The sequence below is a fragment of the Sus scrofa genome, chromosome 5 (assembly GCF_054392235.1).
Source record: "Sus scrofa isolate SSC_HxYL_T2T_F1_AM1 chromosome 5, Sscrofa_HxYL_maternal_Yorkshire_Landrace_v2.0, whole genome shotgun sequence".
In the NCBI taxonomy this organism is placed as follows: Eukaryota; Metazoa; Chordata; class Mammalia; order Artiodactyla; family Suidae; genus Sus; species Sus scrofa.
The window spans coordinates 64921644-64942776 of record NC_139387.1 but is presented as its reverse complement, the minus strand read 5'-3'; the positions used below and the strand labels follow the sequence as shown (position 1 = coordinate 64942776).

General features: G+C 34.7%; 2 protein-coding genes across 6 annotated transcripts in view; one reads left to right on the top strand and one right to left on the bottom strand.

Moving 5' to 3' along the window:
* GUCY2C (guanylate cyclase 2C) overlaps positions 1–21133 on the bottom strand; it is a 672163-nt gene that overhangs the window by 318138 nt on the left and 332892 nt on the right. The window lies entirely within an intron of this gene.
* ATF7IP (activating transcription factor 7 interacting protein) overlaps positions 1–21133 on the top strand; it is a 123288-nt gene that overhangs the window by 15709 nt on the left and 86446 nt on the right. The window contains exons 1-2 of one of the 5 annotated variants that reach the window (XM_021092312.2): positions 589–901; positions 3004–3086. The exons of 2 other annotated variants lie outside the window; for them this stretch is intronic. Coding sequence is in view for 1 of the 3 variants with exons in the window: in XM_005664060.4 (XP_005664117.1) it covers positions 885–901 (17 nt within the window). In the remaining 2 variants the exon portion in view is untranslated. Of the gene's footprint in view, positions 1–588; positions 902–3003; positions 3087–9170; positions 9713–21133 lie in introns of those variants that run through there. 2 more of the 5 variants (XM_005664060.4, XM_021092310.2) reach the window with 2 other exon arrangements.

Genomic DNA, 21133 nt, shown 5'->3' with positions numbered 1-21133 from the left:
AGGTCTGTGCCAGGGCATGAAATTTAATTTGCCCTGGGACCAAACACTCACCTGGAGACGTCTTTGTGACCATCTGGATTACAGAAGAAAATAAATTGTTTTTATCTTTATGGCAGATTACTCAAAATCAGCTTTGTTGCCATCATAGATTTAATGTCTCAAATCCTCCCCAGCAATTATTTAAAATTATTCTCAAGATTCAAAAATTTGATTGCAAGCTTTAACCGTTCTGCTAGATTTGAGCATTTTGGGGTTTAGATTCTGTGTGAAAATCTTTAATTAGCCTTCTATAAATGGAAATTGACAATCAGGATTTAAACATCTTAATTTTCTAGAAATTATAAAAATTGTCACTTTTTTCATGTAAAAAGTACTATAAAAGATTTTTTTAAAAAAGGGCCTTGAGCAGAGTTTGACTTTTTTTTTTCTGGACTGAAATGGAGGCTTGCTTTCAAGCTAATTCCCTGATGTTTGCTATGTGTGATTTGGCTCTATCTCTGTAACTACTAATATGTGGCATGGATTTCAAGCTGTCTGGGATCAGGATGTGCCCAAACTCTGTATTGCAAGTCGGGATTCAAAGGCATTATGTTACAAAACTGGCTTGCTGCCGTCTCTGTTTCTGTGTTCTGAGTAGCTGCATTGTTTGTTGCAGTATATGCATTAGCTCTTGTCTGTGTTCAGTTTCCTGCAGGCTGACAAAGTGGGAGGGGCTTCGTTTGATACATAGCTGAGTTTTGACTGTGTGAGTTCTTGAGTGCACATTGCAGCCATCTTAATTACACTTTAGTGCAACTGAGACAGTGCAGCTGTCTCAAAATGGCTGCTAATCTAGTCTTTGTAGCTGCTTAGGCAGCCACTATGCCACTGAGGAGACTTGTCACATGCATCAAGACCAGAGGTAAGAACCAATTACTCTTTATCTCTGAACATTTTAATTAAGAACATTTGAATTTTACCAAGTCTATGTAGGAAGGTGAACTTAATGCTTGCTATGAAGTTGAAATGTTTGCTGATAGAATCATTAAGCCTCTGTTATGGAAACAGTACATTAAGATGGTGAGGTCAAAGGTTAAATTCCTATAATTTCTCACCATCCTATGTTCTGTCATTGCCAGAACATTTGATCACCACAGTGTGCTTTTTTTGGTCCAGATTAACTTAACGTTACTTTTATGTTGGATATTTTAGTTTGCTTGATGCTTATTTGTAGAATTAAAAACAATATAATTATCTCAATAGATTTTTTTAAAGGAAACTATAAGCATTGTTTTGCATGAAGATTGCAGTTTTTCTCTGTGTGTGTGTGTTTTGAAGGTATTGTTTGGTAGATTTCTGGGGAGAATGTTAAATCATAGAAAGAAAAAAATGTATTTTTTAACGCTGTTAGAGGTTTTTGGTACTGTGGGTTCCACTTCTTTCTCATTATGCTGCCTCTTCCCAGCCATCCAGTTCTTTCATATTTTTGATGGGGCTGACTTTTTATCCTAATAATTTTTTGCTTAAATTGGCATTCAGATTCAGATTTTGAATTTAGAAATAGTTCACATCTTCCAGGTCTGGATACACCTCTTCTTTATATCTAAGGTATTCTAATGCAAGAGGGCTGAAGTAAATCTTAATTTTTGAGTTAATTAAGTGATAATTGATGATGTTCACTTCATCTTAGTTAAAATCTGAGGTATATTTAAAAGTAATGACTCAGTAATTTTATAAATTTAGTTTGAAAAATTTTCAAAAAGCTTTCTTAACGTCATTCTGAAGTTGAAACATTTATTGAGATATTGTAAAGTCCATCGTGATCCCAAAAGATAAGGGAATGAAAATTTTATTCACATCTTTTAGATAGCAGAACAGTTGGTTATACTTAAAGCACTGAAGTTTAAATCGCATGCAGGACTTACTGAAATTTTTTCTACATGGTATAGTGCATTTCTCTGGCTTTGTCAATAGAGTGCTGTGAATATATCCCTGACTAATATGACATAGAACAGTAAGTTTTGAACTTTCTAACTATGGCAACTTTTTAAAAAATAGCAACTTTTTGCACCTTAAATTCTTTTGAAGGACCCTGGCATATAAAGGTGTATGTATGCTATTTTATTATTGTTCACTTGTTTTATAATGTAAATGGATAACACTTAATTATACATTTATTTAATAAAATGAGAACAATTAGGCTGTTTCAATGAAAACAAAAGTTTGAAACAAGATTGTGTATGACAATTATGATCTTATTATTAGTGTCAGGATCTAGGTCACTTATTTGTAGAAGTCCAGTGCTAAGGTACTGGAATTTAGTTTGAAAAGTATTCTATTAGCACTAAGAACTATGTCTAGATACTTACAACGCAGCACGACAATGGGAGAAAAAATTATGTATACATGTATGTGCAACTGGGTCTCCATGCTGTACAGTGGGGGGAAAAAAAAAGAATATATAGAAATAAAAAAAAGAAAGAAAAGTATTCTAGAACATATGTTCTTCGTGTTCTTTTCTGATTTACAAATTTTCATGAGGGTAGTATATAGGATCTATATTTACATGATTTAACAGGTTAAAATTGCTGCCTTGCCACAAAGTTGTTTTTACTTGTTCTTAGTTTATTTTTATTTTTAACAAAATTATTGTTTTTCCTAACTTAATCAGTATTTATTTGTTCAGTAGTCTGAAATACATTTGGGATCATTAGCTCAATTTCATCAATAGCTGTAGTAATGTTTATTTTACTTTCATTAACTTATTACTTTGTAAAGTTGTTAGGACTATGTTGTGTGAAATAATGGATTCTCATAATCTGATCATTTCTTTATGTAAATGTACATATGAGCCTGCTCCTGAAAGAGAAAAAGAACAACAAATCCAATATGTGTGACAGATGCAGTATATGTGAGAGATTTTTCTGTCATGCATTTCAGTAAGGTTGTGCTCTGAAGTGAGTATGACATAGGAAAGTGAATGTTCTGTGACTCTAATCACTCTTATTTTTTTGCTTCTCATAGTATGAACAGCTCACTGTGTTTCAAAAATTTCATGCAATGCCAGCCATCTACTTGGTTTGATATTCTTCATTGCTGGAGAGAAAGTAGGTTGAAATTATTGATCAATTTATGTTAACCTTCAGAGTAGGACCTCAGAGAAATTGTAATGATCCATTATTCTTGCCTTCTATTGTGGACTATAAAATTTACACTCACCCTCCCCTTCATAAGATGAATCCACAGATTATTACTTGTACATGGGGTAACTCCAACACTTTGTGGTCACTCAGTGTATTATTGCTAATTCTTATACTGGCCAACTCATTCCATTTTCTTACTCTTATTTCTTCATATGTAAAATTGAGGGAAAAAAATCCTATTTGGTAAGGATATGTTGAAGATCAGTTTATATGATGTTTCTGAACAGTACCAGGAAATAATCCACAGATATTTGGCATGCTAATTTTCCAGCAATATTTGAATGCTCTTCAGTTTCTTTGTTTCTCAAATGTCATGTACATTATTAAATGTGATTGGATTGGAGATTGTGGTATGTTTAGAAAGTATGGGAAATTTCTCATAGAACTCATGCTCAGAAGCAAAGAAGTACTAACATTAGTACGTCCACTTGGTAACATGATAGATTCATGTTTGTACTGCTGGGCCCTACTCTGTTAGATAAATTAACTATCATTTGCTGTATGTGGGTAGTGGCAGATGTATTTGTTAAGTAAAGCCAATATAGAATGTTGTCATTACAGAATTAGAGGAGTGGGAGAAATGTTTCAGTTCTAGTCTGGCTGTGTCCTCCAACCATGTAGTGAGAAAATAATGTCTCTAGAGAGATGACTTGAATTCAGGGACTAGAGTTTTATATGTTTTAGTACAAATGAGAATCTTTTATAGTTCTCTTTCAGTTGCCACAATCTGGCAGCTAACAGACTTCTTTTATCCTTTAACCACTGCCCTACTTCTCCACTTAACATTTAAATTTGTCAGATTTTACACAAACATTTGGATGTCTCATCTTTCAAAAAAGAGAAGATTGGATGCTATGGTATGTATTTTTGCTTGAACAAAAATCTACAGTTGAGAAGCTACAGTCTCCTTCAGATAGGGTCTTTATATCTGGTCCTCTTCATTGCTTCATGTTATCTTCTGGGCCCCAGTAAACTGTTCCTTTTAAATTCCTATCTTACTTGATGGATTGTTGGCAGCCTTTAATATCTAAAATAAAGCTTCTAATCTAGCATACTTCATTTGGTAGGAAAGAAAGCATATGTAAAATCAGTTTACTCTTTAAAGGTATGACACTTTTGCTAACCTTTTTCTTGTACTGATTTTTGTATTAGACTAATAGGTGGCTGATTGAAGGAGATCCAGTGACATCAGCAAAAAGTGACAGTTGGTTGAAAGTGAAGCAATTAAAAAATACTAATTAGAAACATCTAAGTTCTGTGAGGTCTTCTAATGTGATAATAAATTCTCTTTTCTTTAAATGTTGTCAGTGTATTAAAGACATCTTTATTAACTTGATATTCTTAATGATGATATTGAATAAAAAATGTTAAATTATATTCAAGATAAGCAATTTACTGAACAGGTAAATGAAATAAACTGTAAAATATTTTCCCCTAAATTGAAAAAGTTTTAGCACTTAAAACGAATAAGTTTTTAATAAAAAGTTTTCTTAACACTAGATAAAAAGTTTTCCTAACACTAGATGATTTCAGAGGCCGTTATAGACTTATTTTTGTTAAAATTTTGCTTCTTTACATAACATTCACCATCTTAACTATGTGAAGACTACCTTGATGATCCATGAAACATGGCAGTTGATAATTGTGATCTGATGTGAATCTTAATTAAAAGCCAACTTCTTAGCATTTATGTGATAACATGACATTGGTAACTCCAGGGAAATGAGAAAGGAATTTTACTTATTTTTGGAAAATGGCTTTCAAGTTAGAGAGAAAACTTCAGTGAAAAATTGAAAAAGCAATTAACTTGTACAGGAAACATTAACTCTCCTATTTTTCCATTTTTTTCACTCCCAAAAGAGAAAGTGATTTGGGAGAAAGCTTAAAGTTTATTCAAATAACGGATTTTTAATTAATTGCTTGGCTTAGAACTTTCACAAAGTTTTCTCTATTAGTAATTTGTAACAGTCAGTCTATTAGTGGTCATTAAAGTTTGAATATGGAAATGATGAAAATAGTGCTTACTGACTCAATGAAACTTTGAGTTTAATGAAAGAGGGTGTTTAACACCAGGTAAGTCTGAGGAGTTACCTCTGCATCTGCCTGTGGACTTCTGTCTTCCCTGCTGAAGCAAACCAGATACTGCTGACCAGTAGTGCCATCTGACCTGGTGCTTTCATTTGCCAACATACAAGTATCATGATGTGCAAAGTGGCAAGTATTAGTATAGATGTCTGGAAGCAATTATTTTTGTTTTGCCGCTGCTAGTAAGTAGTTGTATAGTTTAGATAAGTTATTTAAGCTCTTAATGCCATTCTGTGACCACTGAATGAAGGAAGTGGTTGGACTAGGTAAGGAGTTACACAAGACTATGAACTTTGGAATCAAACCAAGTCAAGGTGAATTCATGTTCCTCCACTCCCCAGTTAGAGAGGTTTATATGAAAAGTATATAATAATGCTTAAAGTATAGTGCACTATTACAGTATTCAGTAGGTCTTTTGCATTATGTATTACAGGAGAGGCTGTTGCTTATTTTCAGAACTTCGGTCTTTCTTTCTTTCTTTCTTTCTTTTTTGTGTGTTTTCTAGGGCCACACCCACGGCATATGGAGGTTCCCAGGCTAGGGGTCAATTCAGAGCTGTAGCCTCTGGCCTACACCATAGCCATAGCAACGCAGGATCCGAGTCTCATCTGGGACCTACACCATAGCTCACAGCAATGCCAGATCCTTAACCCACTTAGCAAGGCCAGGGATCGAACCTGCAACTTCATGGTTCCTAGTCGGATTCGTTAACCACTGAGCTACAATGGGAACTCTGCAGTTTTCTTATTTTTAAAATGGAATACTACTCAGCCATAAAAAGAATGAAATAATGCCATTTGCAACAACATGGCTGCAACTACAGATTATCATACAAAATGAAGTAAGTCAGAAAGAGAAAGACACATGCCATATGATATCACTTGTATGTGGAATCTAAAATATGGACACAAGTGAGCCTATCTATGAAATAGAAACAGATTCATGGGACTTGCCATGTGGCTTGCAGCATACCTACTCTGAGTTGCTTCTGCAGTGGCTGTGGCTTGACCCCAGGCTCAAGAACATCCATGTGCCATAGGTTTAGCCACTTAAAAAAAAAAAAAGAAAGAAACAAATTCATGAAATAGAGATTTGTTGTTGCCAGTGGGGAGGGCTTTGGGGGAAGGATGGAGTGGGGTTAGCAGATATAAGCTATAATATATAGGATGGATAAAACAGGGTTCCACCATACAGCCCAGGGAAATATATTCAATATCCTATGATAAACCTGATGGGAAAGAATATGTTAAAAAGGAATATCTGTTTATATGTATAACTGCATCACTTTGCTGTACAGAAATTAGCACAATACTGTAAATCAGCTATATTTCAGTTTTTTTTTTTTTTTTTTAATGGGGATAAAGTACCATGCGGAATTTATTTTGGAATTTAAATGAGCATAACAAATACAAAGTACTTAGTGCAGTGTATGATAGAAATTAAGTATGAATAAATTTTGGTTGCTTTTTCCTCACAAGGTTCTCTCCAGCACAGACTTTTTCTTTCTATTTCTTTTTTCAATTATTATGAAATTGGAGAGAAATCTGGAATACTGGATACTTTAGAAAGGGATCTTTAGGAAGAGGAAATTTTTCGGGTCCTGGCTAAGTTAACAGTAAAAATGTTTAAATCTCAAGTTAAAGACTTTAAAGAACCCAAAGGGGGACAAAACAAAGATTCTTATTTGTGCTTGGGCAACATGGTAGAGTGAAAACAAAAATGGACTGTAAATTGATCAACTGTTTCAACAAATTTAACGAATATTTATTATGCACCTGTTATTTGCCAGGCACTATTTTGATAGCTGGTGTACAAGATCCCTTGCCTGCAAGGAATTTACATGGGACAGGGGAAACAGGAAGATAGAAGTTAATAGAGAAAGTTAAAATATTGAGGGACTGAGACTGCTGGTGGTAGGATGGAATAAGTGGTGACTAGCTAGGTGAGTTCTACTCAAAATGTGTTCTGTGGATCAATTCAAGGTCACGTCTCATAAGTTCATCTGTTCCTGTTCCTCCATTAGGTAACTAAAATTAAGTGTCTACAAATTTTTATCATTTTGATAAAATAATTTTATATCAGATCAAGTAATAAAAATATTTTTATTTTATATGCCTCCCCCCCAAATAATTCATTTTCATTGAGTATTTTATAAGAGCATTGGTCTGTAATGGAAATAAAACATTGGTTTCTTTACCATCCTGAGTTTGAGAAGCACTCAGCTAGATTGATAACTTCCATTGTTAGCAGGTTATAGAGAATTTGAGCTTTTTATGATTATTTCATTGTCAGGTGATTTTTTAACTTATTTGTCTTTAAAAAATAGTATCTAAATACTTGTTATTAACAGTATATTTTATACTAGACTAAAAGATTTTAGGTCCTTTGATTTAAAGTACTTTCATTTGAAAAGTTGGATATATAAAGTAGAAAGAGAAGGAGGAAGCAAAATTAAAACTGGAAGGAATGAATACTTAGATGATTTCCAACTCTGAGATTTTATGATCAATAGCCCTTTTGATATAAAACTTTTCCTCCCAACAAGTATTACTTACACAATGAATCTATATGAAGTTATACCATCTTATTATATTTTTGTCCCTGTCCCTTCATCTGCTGCTGGTGGAACACAGATCCTAAAAAGAGAATATGGTTGTTTGAGGAGATCTGCTATTGCTTATCAAAGATAACTTGGGTAAAATTTAGGATTATCCACATAATAGAAGTCTACCAATTCCTATTGCTCTATAACTTTATTATTCCTTTGATTTAGTGTCCTATCATCTGTATTGTGTAATAGGGATAATTTAAGACCCATGTTTTAAGACAGCTGAAAATGAGATTAAAAAATAAGGAATATACTTTTGGATAAGCCCCAGTTAGCATATGAAAGACATCTTTCCATTTTATTACCATTTTAGATGGCACTAAAATAGTTTCTCAATTATTATTTGAAAATGAAATTTAATATATTTATACTCAATAAAATAAGTGAAAAAATAGAAGTGAAGATATAGAATTACTTATTAGTAATCATAAAGTGACTATTAAAAAAACTTAAGCAAAGGACTTTGTAGATAATGTCTCAATTATTGCTCAGTCAGATCTGACCAATTTAAAAAAAATACATGAATGATTTAGGTTCAAAAAGAATATGCCACACAAAAGATGTTCCTGTGTAGATATTTTTAATATGTCAGGCCTCAGTTTTGATATTGAGCACATGCTTCAGTAGTATTAACTAGTGGTAAGTAAATATATTGAATTATATAACCATCATAATAGTGATACTGAAGATGTATTGTCTTATTATTTGGTGAAACATAAAGCAGTACTATATTAAGAGCACATCTATTTAATGATCATTTACTATTTAAGTGACTAGTTAACAAAATTTGAAAGGCAGCTGTAGAGTAGAATGGGGACAGCTTTTAGCTAATGAGAATTATAATTTATATTTTTAATGATTGTTAAAAATAGCCATCATTGTATTTATATATAATCATATTGGTCAATGCTGCAAATAAACTAAGGCTTTTGAATATCTCTGGGGGTTACAAATATTTTTGGTGTGGTGGGGGTAGAATTTCAGTTATATAAGAACTCTTAAGTCAATTTTTTCTTACTACCTGGATTTTAATCATATTAGTAAATAGATAACTATAGATATATTCTAGAACCAGTCAGTGCCTGTTGGGGAACAAATGAGGGAGGGTTTACTCAGCAGTGTTCTTTAGTTTGGTCATGAAATGAGGACTGCTTTATGTAAATTGTTCTTACTGGCGCCAGCTAGCTGTAACTGCAGTCTGGCTGTGCTAGGGCAGCAAATAATATGTGTCATGGATTTTCTGTTTGGAATGTGTAAGAATGCAGCCTTTTGGACTGAAAGAACGGAGTTGATGCATTAGAATAGGAGTACTGAGACCTCCACAATTGACAATGAATATGTGTAATTATGAGAAGCTATAAGCTTTTCAAGTATCTATTCTGCTTTTATAGATTTATGCCTAGTGATACTATTGGGTAATATGTGGGAGGCACTTAACTGCACACAGTTGCTGCAGACCTATTAGTTGGCAGCATAGAAAGCAGTACAAAAGACTTCTGATTCTAGGCTTCTTCACTTGCATCAGTCCTTTGGAAGGTATACGTTGAGTGTTCTGTGAGCTTCATTGACATGCTGTCTGATGTTTTCTGGCTTTTGTGGTTGATGGGATGTTTGCTGCACAAACTACACAACAGATGTGAACCACTGAAAGGAATTTTAATATGTAGCCAATCTACTGTATTCCTATTTTTTTTTAATGAATATGAACCAAACAAGAAATTTAGGCTCAAAAAGGCTGATCTAGAAATCTGTATTAGCCTTTAATGTTTATACTAATGAACTGAGTAGCAGTGGTTAACAGAAGAGGAAGTCTTTCACAGTATCAAGCTGCCCACAGGTAAGAGATTCAGGTCCTTTTTTTTGTAATAACCCTTCCCCCTTCCCAAACCTCTCAGGCCTTATATCTGTCTCTCACCTATGGGAAGTTTTTTTTGTTTGTTTGTTTTTAGTTTTGGTAATACCAGGATTGGTAGATTGTTTAATGTTAATTTTCAGGAGATTCTGAATGTCATTTGGATTTGTTTTTTTAAATATTATTTTTATCTTTAATTTTCCTCGGGTTTGAATTGAAATGAACTAACAGTGGGCTTCATATATGGATATTACTCATGCATACCAGTATGTTCATATTACACAGAAATCAGTTTTAGATCTCTTTTCATTATAGTCCTGTTACTGCGTTCTCAGTTGTAGTGACACCAACTGGTACGTACAGAATAATGATGTTTTGTAACCTTACTAACCTTACTAAACTATAAAGTTTTAGTGTAAATGTACTTCTTTTACTTCATCACCAAGCTCAGAATGCTTGTATTTTCACAAGTGGCTCACTGACATACAGTAGATAATGTTTTGTATATAACATGGTCATGTTTTCTAGTACCACCCTGAATATTTCCATTTCCACATATTTAAATTTATCACCATTTAAAAAGTGAATTTAAGAATATGAAACTAAAATGAATGTATGAATTAGAAATTCCATTGATTTAATATTTTATTTCTCCAGTTAGGTGAAAGGTATGCAGGCATTTGTTATATTATTCTTTTTTTGTATGCCTGAAAAGTTGCGTACAAAACATCTCATTGTAATAAAGAACTATATAAAATAAAGATATATATAATCATTACTATAAAAGATATGAATGTTTAAAAGAAATTGGTATAGCTGGTGATAAAATATATTACTGACTGATACAGTAATTTGGGGGGGATTAGTACAGGGAGGTAAGTTGGTGAAGGAAAGAGGGGTAGTGAAGCTAGCTTAGAGAAAGGAAGGAGGAAATGGTTAGAATAGGCAGTCTCTGCCTTTGTCTCCTTGGGAGTTAAATAGGTTCTTTCTGCAACCTAGAAGTGTTAGTTTTAGGTGGGACTTAAGTTCTCTAGATTCTGAAAGTTGGTTGGCCATTTATTATTACTGCGTGGTTAAGTACTTAAAAACAGAGGCCAGCTGTAATGGAAGGTACATTCATGTTTCAGGGGCACAAACTTTCTCCTGTTGCTTTTTAACAGTGTCGCTTGGGATTTTTAAAATGGTTGTTTTAATGTATGTTCTTTTGAAGTATAAAAATATATGTTTGTGGATGTGTATCCTCTAAGTAAACAGTTTCACTGGAGTTAGAGAAATGGCGATAGTAAATATATCAATTTTGATTGATGTGCTTGTTATTGGATGGGGAGAAGCTCAGTCTTCTAGTGTGGAGAACACACGTATCTAAGATTTTGGAAATGTTTTCAGACTTCTTTTGAGCCATTGTTTGGAAGAAGATTGGGCTAGGATAACAGTTGATATAGACTGACTAGTTCATCTGTACAGTTAAAAAGGAATGGGGTTGGTTAGACTGAAAAACAGGAATTTATTGAATGATATTAAGAGTTAGGGGTCATAGCAAAAAATGATATTGGAAAGTAGTACAGAGAAGTATTCTGTTTATAGACAAGTAAACCTAAAAGGAAGCATGTAAGACAAAAATAAAAGCCATGAGCATTAAGATGTGTAGTCTTTGAAACTATTGAGATTGAGTGTGCACCATTCAAAAATCTGGGAGGAGTTCCCGTCGTGGCTCAGCTGGTTGCAAACCTGGTAGTATCCATGAGATGTGGGTTCAATCCCTGGCCTTGCTCAGTGGGTTAAGGATCCGATGTTGCCATGAGCTGTAGTATAGGTCACAGGCTCGTCTTGGATCCCACATTGCTGAGGCTGTGGCTGTGGCCGGCAGCTACAGCTCCAATTTGACCCCTAGCCTGTGCAGTTCCATGTGTCAGAAGTGTGGCTCTAAAAAGCAAAAAAAAAAAAAAAAAAAATCTGGGAGATAAAAATTGAGAGGTTTTTTGGTTTGTTTTTCGTTTTTAATGTTCCTTTTGGGCATCAACAATTTATTTAGCAAGCAGTGTAGGTAAGGTAGACTCATAAAATCTTCAAAGCGAGATGGACCTAAGTGGTCCTGTATTTCTAACGTCACACTTTGCACAGGATTCTGCTGTTTGGTACTCCTGAAGATAATTATTTTGTTTCCGCTTCAATCTTTCTAATGACAGAAGAGAGAGTCTCTAATTTCATAAGACATTTCCTTCTTTTGTTGGACATCTGAAAAAAATTTAATGTTTGCGGATTTTGAGACAAAATCAGCCTTTCATTGTTTTGTTTCTCCCTGTGTCTGTCTCTTTTTCTGTGTATCATTTTTATGTGACAGATCTGCACTATTTAAAGACAACAATTAAAATTCCCTTTTGTTTTTTAGGCTAAATATCCTCCATTTCTCCAGCTATTCCTCACGTGCTATGCTGTTCTAGGCCGTTCTTTGGCCTGGTCATCCTCTTGTTTTTCTTACTGTTTTTAAGTCTCTCTTTATCTGCAATGTTCAGAACTAAATGTATTACTGAGAAATATTCCTTTTCTCTGATTTGTATTTCTGTTCGGCAGTCTAACTTTGCATTGACATGTTTGGCAACCACCTCACACTGTTGAATTTCATTGAGTTTGCAGTAAGTTAAAATCCTTCAGTCTTTTTTATGTTTTCTATTGATAACATTTTATGATAACATTTATGCTTGAATATTTGAACCAAATGTATTACTGTATATTTGTACTTACATCTTCTTGATAATTTCTAATTATTTATTATGCTTTCTTTCAATAATCTTAGCTGTATTCCTCCCTGCCCCCCAGTAGTTTTTTTGGAGAAGCAGCTTTTGGTTTTACTGATTGCTTGGTGTTTTATTGTTCTCCAATCATAATTTTCCATTTTTACTGTAATTACTTGCTTTGAGCTTGTAACTTTCTTCTTTAACTAGTGTTTTTGAGTTTGTGGGTTTTTTTTATTAATTTATGCCTTTAAGGTTTTCCCCTGAGTATCATTTGAGTTGCATTCCCTGGGTTGTATTTTGTTAATACTTTGTTGTTTTTGTTATTTCACCATTGATTTTCTCCTTAACCCAAAGTTTATTTTTATTAATTATAAGGCAATAACGTTCCCTTTCATTTCATTATTGTTTATTTAACTGCATTATGTTATGGCCAGAGAATGTGGCCTTGTGTGTGAATGTTTTTGGGGGGTAAATCTCTGAATTTATTATTACTTCCTTGTCACCAATATTGACATGCATAGTTAATATTAATGTATGTTGATTGTGTTCATAAAAATTCATATTCTGAATTTGTTGGACATATAATTACACTTATTTTTTTATTTTCTAGCAAATTAATTGAGAAATGCATTTTTTATATTACTCTTGTTTTCTTCATCTGTAGCTTTTAGAACAAGGAGTGTTTATCTTTGTGAATGTATTAGTTTTTTCTTGAATTTTTAAAATGTGTTTTTGCTTTACGTGATTTGAAGTAATGTTATTTAGGTATATCAGAGATACATGTTTCTAGTGGATTATACCTTTTATCCATTGGAAATAACTTTTTGTTCTATTACTTGATTTTAAATTTGAAGTCTTTTTTTATGTTATATATAGGTTTTATATGTATACCACATATATCATTTCCTACTCCTTAGTTTTCAATCTTTCTATTCTATTTTATTGTAAGTACATCTCTTTTTATAGCAATATTTGATTAATATTTTTGTGATTTTACCCAGCGTAAAACCCAAGTTATTTTTAGATTGATAGTTTTCTCTATTTTTGTGCCATATTCCATAACCCTTAAGTCCATTAACTTCCACTGTGTAATTATCTTGGATTTTGATATTAGAATATTTGTATCCTCAGTTATTTCAGCCTGCTCATTAGATTTACTTGTTTTGTCAAGCATTGCTGATTCCTTCTCTGAGTTTCTTCCTGTAGTTTTTTGCTGTCTTGTATCTGCAGTATATCTTTATATAATTATGTTAGCAAGAATCTGTTTCTGCAGTCTTTGCTCATAAGTAATACTTTTTTTTTAATATCCTTGTCGATTGCTAATTTTTCTGTCAGTAGGATTCCAGACTAAAAATAACTTTCCCCCTGAACTTTGAGGATATTGTTGTTAATTTTAGCATTCAGTATTGGTGATGACAAGTCTGATGTCAGTTTAATTCTTACTTCTTTTAGTTAAAAATGATTTTTTTAACCTCTCAGTTATTAGTATTTTCTTATATTGGTTTTCTGAAATCTTAACACAATATGTCTAGGTGTTAAAAACTTTTTCTTTTCTTGTTTTAATTTAGTTCATGTTGGTAATCAGTAGGCATTTTTTATGGAAAACATTTTTTTAACTCTAGGGATTTTCTTTTTTCTTCTCTCCTTTTTTTCTCAGTTCTTTCTTTCTAAAACTCAAAAGTCCATTAAAGTTGTTGCTTGTGGTTATATCCCTCATGTCTTTTAGATTTCTGTTTTTCCTTTGTATACTCTCGCCCCCCCCCACCTTTCTGTTTTTATTTTTTGGTCTTTTTAGGGTCACACCCATGGCATATGGAGGTTCCCAGGCTGGGGGTTGAATTGGAGCTGCAGTTGCTGGCCTATGCCACAGCCACAGCAATGCAGTATCCGAGCCACATCTGCAACCTACACCACAGGTCACGGCAAAGCCAGGTCCTTATCCCACTGATTGAGGCCAGGGATTGAACCTGTGTTCTCATGGATACTAGTCAGATTTGTTTCCACTGAGCCATGATGGGAACTCCCTCATTTAAAATTTTTTTTATTTTTAAAATTTTTATTTATTTATTTTTTTGTCTTTTTAGGGATGCACCCATGGCATATGGAGGTTTCCAGGCTGGGGTCAAAATGAAGCTATAGCCGCTGGCCTACTCCACAGCTGCAGCAACTCCAGATCCAAGCTGCATCTGCAACCTACACCACAGCTCACAGCAACGCCAGATACTTAACTGGCTGAGCGAGGCCAGAAATGGAACCTGTGTCTTCATGGATACTAATCAGATTCAATTCTGCTGAGCCATGATGGGAAACACCCCCCTCCCCCATTTTTTATTGCACTCATTTTTATGTTTGAGATTTCCTATTTTACACTGGGTGGATGCTGACCCAAGTGATTGTGAGGGGTGGGAAGGTGATACTTGCTGCTCCTGGCATGTGATGGGAATTTGTATTTTGAATGGTAGCCTCCCTTCCCTGTCTTTTCTGAAGCTTAATGTCTCTGTGGGTCACTACCCTGTCCACATTCATATCTGTCACTGCTGTCGGGGTTTAACATTAGCATGATTGAGGAAAGTGAAATGAGCTTAACTAAGATAAAAATCACATAAATGTGTTTTCATTTTAAAATTGAAACTGATATATCAAGTGTAAGTGAAAGTCTGTGTTTATATTTTATTGTCTTCTCTCCAAGTGAACTGCTGTAACGAGTTTGGCATTTATCTTTCCTGATTGTAATAATCACTTACCTGCACATATAAATGCTTAGGAATATATTATTTTGCTTTTTAAAACAATTGCCTAAAAACGAGGAACATTTATTAACTACTTATATATCTAGGAACCTTCTCTAGATTACATTATCATTTGCTCCTCATAACATTTTTATGAGGGCAGGTATTATTATAGTCTCTGTTTCATAGACAAAGATACTGAAGCAAGGAGAGGATGAGTATCTTGGGCAGGTAACAAGGAAATGATAGTACCAATATACAAAGTGGTATGTCTGGCCCCAGTGTTTGTACTGTACATACAATGAGTTCTGTAGCTGCTTGTGGTAAACTTAATATTCACAGCCATAAAGGAGATTTACTGCATTCAAAATTTTTTGTTTTTGCATTCAATTTCTATTAGTGTTTTTTATTCTTTAGTGTGGATTCTCCAGTATTTTTTGTTTTTTAACTCTTAGTGATGGATGTTAAATTTGTTTGCTTTTTTTTTTTTGCTGTTACATACAGTGCACAGTAGATATCCTGATACATTACCATTTAAAATATATTATTAGTGTATCTTCAGATGTCAGTGTGTCTTTGTGTGTCAAAGTGATGCACACAGTTCCTGCTTATTTGCTCGTAAAAATGATTATGACAATGAAGTCTTCTACCAGCAGTGTATGATGCTACTCATAACTGCATTATTGCTAACAATAAATAGTTGCCAGTAAGATGTATAAAAACATATTTTTCTGTCTTTCCCTGATTATTAGTGAAGTTGAACATTTTTTCTTATATTTGTTTTGTGAATTGCTTTTTAATTTTTTTCTTTTGAACTTTTTGTCCTTTTTATTTGCTAATAGATAATCTTTTTTATTCTGGGTACTAATCTCATATCACTATACATTTTACCTTTCAAGTATTTCTCAAAATTTGTGGTTACTGGTAGTACTTTCTGTGCCTTTGAATTTGATATTTTTTCTACAGTGAGTCATATACCCAACATAGTTCTGATATTTCACGTGTTTCCATAGATCTGTGAATTTTTTCATGTAAATATCTCTAGGTACCTTTTTCTTGTTATTCTGAATTAACTGTTTTCTTCTTTATATCTCCTGTGTTTGAGGTGTTACTGCTTTGGTCAGGATTTCTAGAATAGTATTGATTATACTGTTATCTTTTTGTTTTTGCCTTTAATGGAAATGCCTGTGGTGTTTTGTAATGGGGCAGAACCTTCCCCCATATCCTCTGCTTTAGCTCCTCTCTGAAGTATAATATGTATCTTCTCAGAGGTTTATAGGAATATGGTGACCTTACCTCTTTGGATAGCTACAAGAACAGGATTTCTGCACCAAGAAACTTTCAACAATCAGCCAAGCCCCTCTCTCAACTTGTCTTTAAATATCCTTTGCAATTTTTGTTTGGGGAGTTCAGGATATTTTTGGGGCATGATCCACCCGTCTCCTTGCATGGCCATGCAATAAACCTTTCTCTGCCCCAAACTCTGATGTTTGGTTTATTTGGCCCACTGTGAGTCAGGCACATGGACTTGCTCTAACAGTTTTGGCAAGCCAGCCAGAAGTTGGTACCCGTGGTGGGTTGACCCCAGCCAGGCACAGCCCCTTCTCTGACCCCTCAGCAGGTGCCTGAGCCCACTTCACTTCAGGGGTCTTGAAGGGATAGATCCTGACAGGCGCCAGCTGCCCATGGCATGAGGTTGTTTGGAGCCAAGAAATGTTCAGAGCTGTGGTCCACATTCAGTAGCACTGGGGTTAAGTCGCTGCAGTTTGTACTAGCTGGGAATTGTCTCCATCTGTTTGGGCTGCTTCCTTTATGGGAAGGAAGCCACCCTGGGCCCATTTTCCTTTGAAAGCTGGGCTGATCTGGAGGTTTCCTCCATTTGGGAGTGGGGGTGGAATTTTAGACTACACCTCTTCTGATTTTCTGTGTGACCATAGCTTCTTTGATGTTTGTGTTTTGTGTGTATTGTTTTGGGTTGAGCCACTTGTGGTCCATTCTCTTAGGGAGCCAGGTTGCCCTGGGGGCCTCCGTCTGGGAATGGAAGTGGAATTTCTAGGCTACCCGTTGTCTGATTCTTTGTTGACTGTGTATGTGTGCATTGTACTTGCATTTGTCAGTTGAGACATCTTTGGTAATGGGGCTTGTGTGTGATGACACCAGTTACCTTTCGTTATTGCCTTGGGTTTCACCTGTGGTGGAGTGTTGGTTGGGATTTTCCCATTGCAATGGATGGGAATCTCCCTTTTTGGTGCTAGGGGACTGTGATCCTGAGAGATTATGCTAGATTATGTTTGTTTGTTTGATATTTGATAACACCTGCCATGATAATCAAAGCTTTATTCCATTTGATAGTCCCCCTAGTATATGTTTTGCAGCACTGGGAGATCTTTAGTATGCTTCCAGAAGGAGAGAAAAAGATTTTTTCAACACTGCATGGCCACTACATTCTTTAGACCCTGGAGAAAATTGGTTAATATGAAACTCTTGAAATTCCAAAACTGGTTCTTTTTGCATCTGCAGTTTAGAGAGAGTTGGCTTGATGATTTCACCTAGGTGTAATAGAAGTAAAAAATCTTGTTATATCTGTTACCAGTTTGTCAACAAGAAAAATAACTTGGTATGATGAAATACCAAAATACAAAATATAAAATACAAAATACAAAATACAAAATACAAAAAATAACTTGGTATGATGAAATACCAAAAGTTAAAAACAAATGAGATAAAAACTTTTAGGTAAACTCTTTAGGAATAATTATGTTTTAAAAATGTCTGAAGTAATCTCTCCAGAGTTTGGTAACAATTATTTGCTTCTTGGTTTTCACCAGAAAATTAAGGTTTTTGAGAGTTTTTAATCTAAATATGTAATTAAAGCTAATAAAGATAATAAGGGAAACATTCTACTATATTGTAGGAAAATGGCATATATGTTTTGAGCAGAAAAGGAGTTTTATGTATGTCAGGCTGAGATTAGATTAAGCTTAATTAGGTAAATGGGTTTTGTTATTAAAAGTAGACTGGTCAGGACTAGATTTGGTTCCTCTCTGCTAAGAGAACAAGTTTACTTAGAATGTTGCTCTTAATAATAGTTTGTGAACTTTATTTTTATTGCCTTTGAGTGATCTGTATTTAAGTATTCACAGTGACCTATGATTCTATCTGACCAAATGTTTTTAAAACTGATATTCTTCACAAACTTTCTATCAAATTCTGATTTAAGTCCTTTTGATTTCAGCTAATTTTGGGATTTCAGCAGGTGCCTGAGGCATCTCAGAAAAAAAAAAAATGTATTTAACTAGGATTGTTTGGTATGTTAAATTACACAGAAAATATTGTCAAATGAGTGATAAGCTTCCTAAGGTTATATTAATATAGACATCCTAGAAATTGTATAAGGTTTCTGAAATTTGGATATGTCCTGGTATCAGTGTTATAATTTCACATATTTTAAAATATTGTGTGTTATAGCAACTTGGATAAGCTTTGTCAAGAAGCATTGTGATCAGATCTTTAATCTTGTTTTTTTAATGTCTTTAATAGACAGTTAAGCTGATACTTTGCAAAACTGCCATATTATCAAGAAGGATCTTTTTCAAAAACAGGTTTCTGATAGCTTTGAAGTCATGCTGCTAAACTAGGTAAGATATTTTGAAAGTCTGAAGAAAACTCTGATTTCATAGAACTTCTACGAAGAGAGGTTGATTATGTAAGGCTGAGTAAACGGATGAGTGTGGTGATGATTTTTTGGTTTTCCCTGAGATGTTACTGGCTTTGATCTGTGTATTTTTCTAGATGTGGGGAAATCTTTCCCCTTGGGCTAGCAGTCTGGTGGATTATGCCTTTTTGGGCAGTGTTGACATGTTTGTCCTCTCTCTCTACCTAACCTCTCCAGAGATTGAAAACTCTTAGATTCCCAACAGCTTTTTTAGATAAATTAGGAAGGCCACCTTCTAATAGGTGCAAACCGCCCCCACCCAACAAAAAACTCAAGGTATTTTGCAGACCTCAATAAAAGGGAGGAATTCACCCAAACCTGTAAGTTTAAATCTGACAGTTCCTTGGCGTGGTTATCCTGGCTCTGAGAGGCTTCTTACAATTTCAGTGTGAGACTCCTTATGGAAAAATTCCAGCACAAGTAATTTAAAGGAACAACTTAAATTATGATCAATTAATTGGGCTCATTTTGAAAACAAACTAATCTTAATTTGGCTGTATTTGATTTTAAAACGAGGGTATTTTTTTTTTAGAGAGAAAGAGATCATTTCAGTGGATATCAAATTCTGATTCTGTTAATTGAGGTCTGCATATACTGTTTAAGGCCCACCTTCCAGATAATTCCTTCGTTGTAGCTGGTTGTAGCTGGAGGAGAAGGGTGAGTCAACCTACTTCTTTAATCTTGTCCAGTAGGACAGCATGGGAACCTACTGTAGTTATGACACAGTTAGAAAATTAGTAAGTATGAAACTGGAACCAAACGCCTAAGTTTAATTACAAAGTAGACGACAACAGAGCTAAGTCAGGTTCAAATAATTGTAGATAAAGAAGGAAAGAGAATTGTGCTATTTACCAAAGATTCTAAGAAATATTCCTAGCCCAAGCCTAACCAATTCTGTTCCACAGTCACCCCTCATAGCCCCAGTTCAGCAGGAAGTCTTCCCAAAAGATTGTGGAATGGGCATTGACAGTGGGGAACTGTAGTAGGGAATAACAAATCTGACTCCATATTAGATCTGTTTCTTTTAGTTTAAGCTTTGTATAGCTTGTAGTATATATAATGGCCCATCTCAGGGAATTCGCCCCAATGGTTGATAAACTAAAATAACTTTGTTTAGCTCACAGGGAACATCCAGACCTAGCCCAGCCGTGAATGGCTGCAGGAAAGAAGAAATTAAAACATCCTCTCTGAAACCAGGAGATATTTGTAACAACTTATAACTTAAATTGTCTGTTTTACAAGATTGTTGTTTCTTACATTAACAAATGTTTGGCTGAGCCTCTGATAATGCATATTCCATATGAGATCCATGATTGTAATTATTTAACTGGGAATGTGGGAAGAAGCAACAGAGGGAATATTTTCCTGGATCATAAGAGATTCGTAAGATGGGTGGGCCAGAGAAATTTGGTTACTGTTAAATAAGACTTAGTCTAGTAATAGCACACTGAGTAGTCTATCAGTGACATCTTTGCCAGACCTCGGAATGAGCATTCCTAGCACTGTGGAATGAAATGGTCATGGAATGTCCCCCAAACCATGGTCAAATTTATGACACTGAAGGGGCCCTGCCAGCTAAAAATTGGCACTTGTCATCTGCTTCTACAAGGATTAGGTCAGTAGCCACTGCCGTTGCTGGAGTTAAACATCTCTTGAAAGGAATACAGGGCGGACATTACGGATGAGGCATTCTGTGCTCTGTGAAAAAACTGACAGAACAGGCCTTCAGATAGATATTTTCAGATTTTATGCATCCAAATTGTTGCATCTTTTTATGTCTAGGAAAAGTGACTAAAATTATTAATGGTGACATCTACTTAGGTCATTGAAGTGAGAAATGCATTTGGAAGTAAAAATGGAGTAGTTGTGTCAGACTCAGGTGCCACCAGCAACTCTCAAAGCAGTGAGTGTCTGTTGGTAAAACTGAGCAGAATCCTGTGGATAACTCTTTCAAGTTTATGATTAAACCTCTTTATCTGAACTTTTATTTGTTTTCTTGTCCAACACTTGTTCTCCTCAAGATTAAGAAATATCAAAGAAAAGTGGGTGGGGATCCTAACCAAGCAGGACCCTTTGGAGAAGGGGAGGCCCTTCCCCCATCTTCTGCTTTAGCTCCTCTCTGATGTGTAACATGTATCTTGTTAGAGGTTTATAGGAACATCATGACCTACCTCTTGGATAGCTGCAAGAAGGAAAGATTTCTGCGCCAAGGAGTTTGCAACAACCA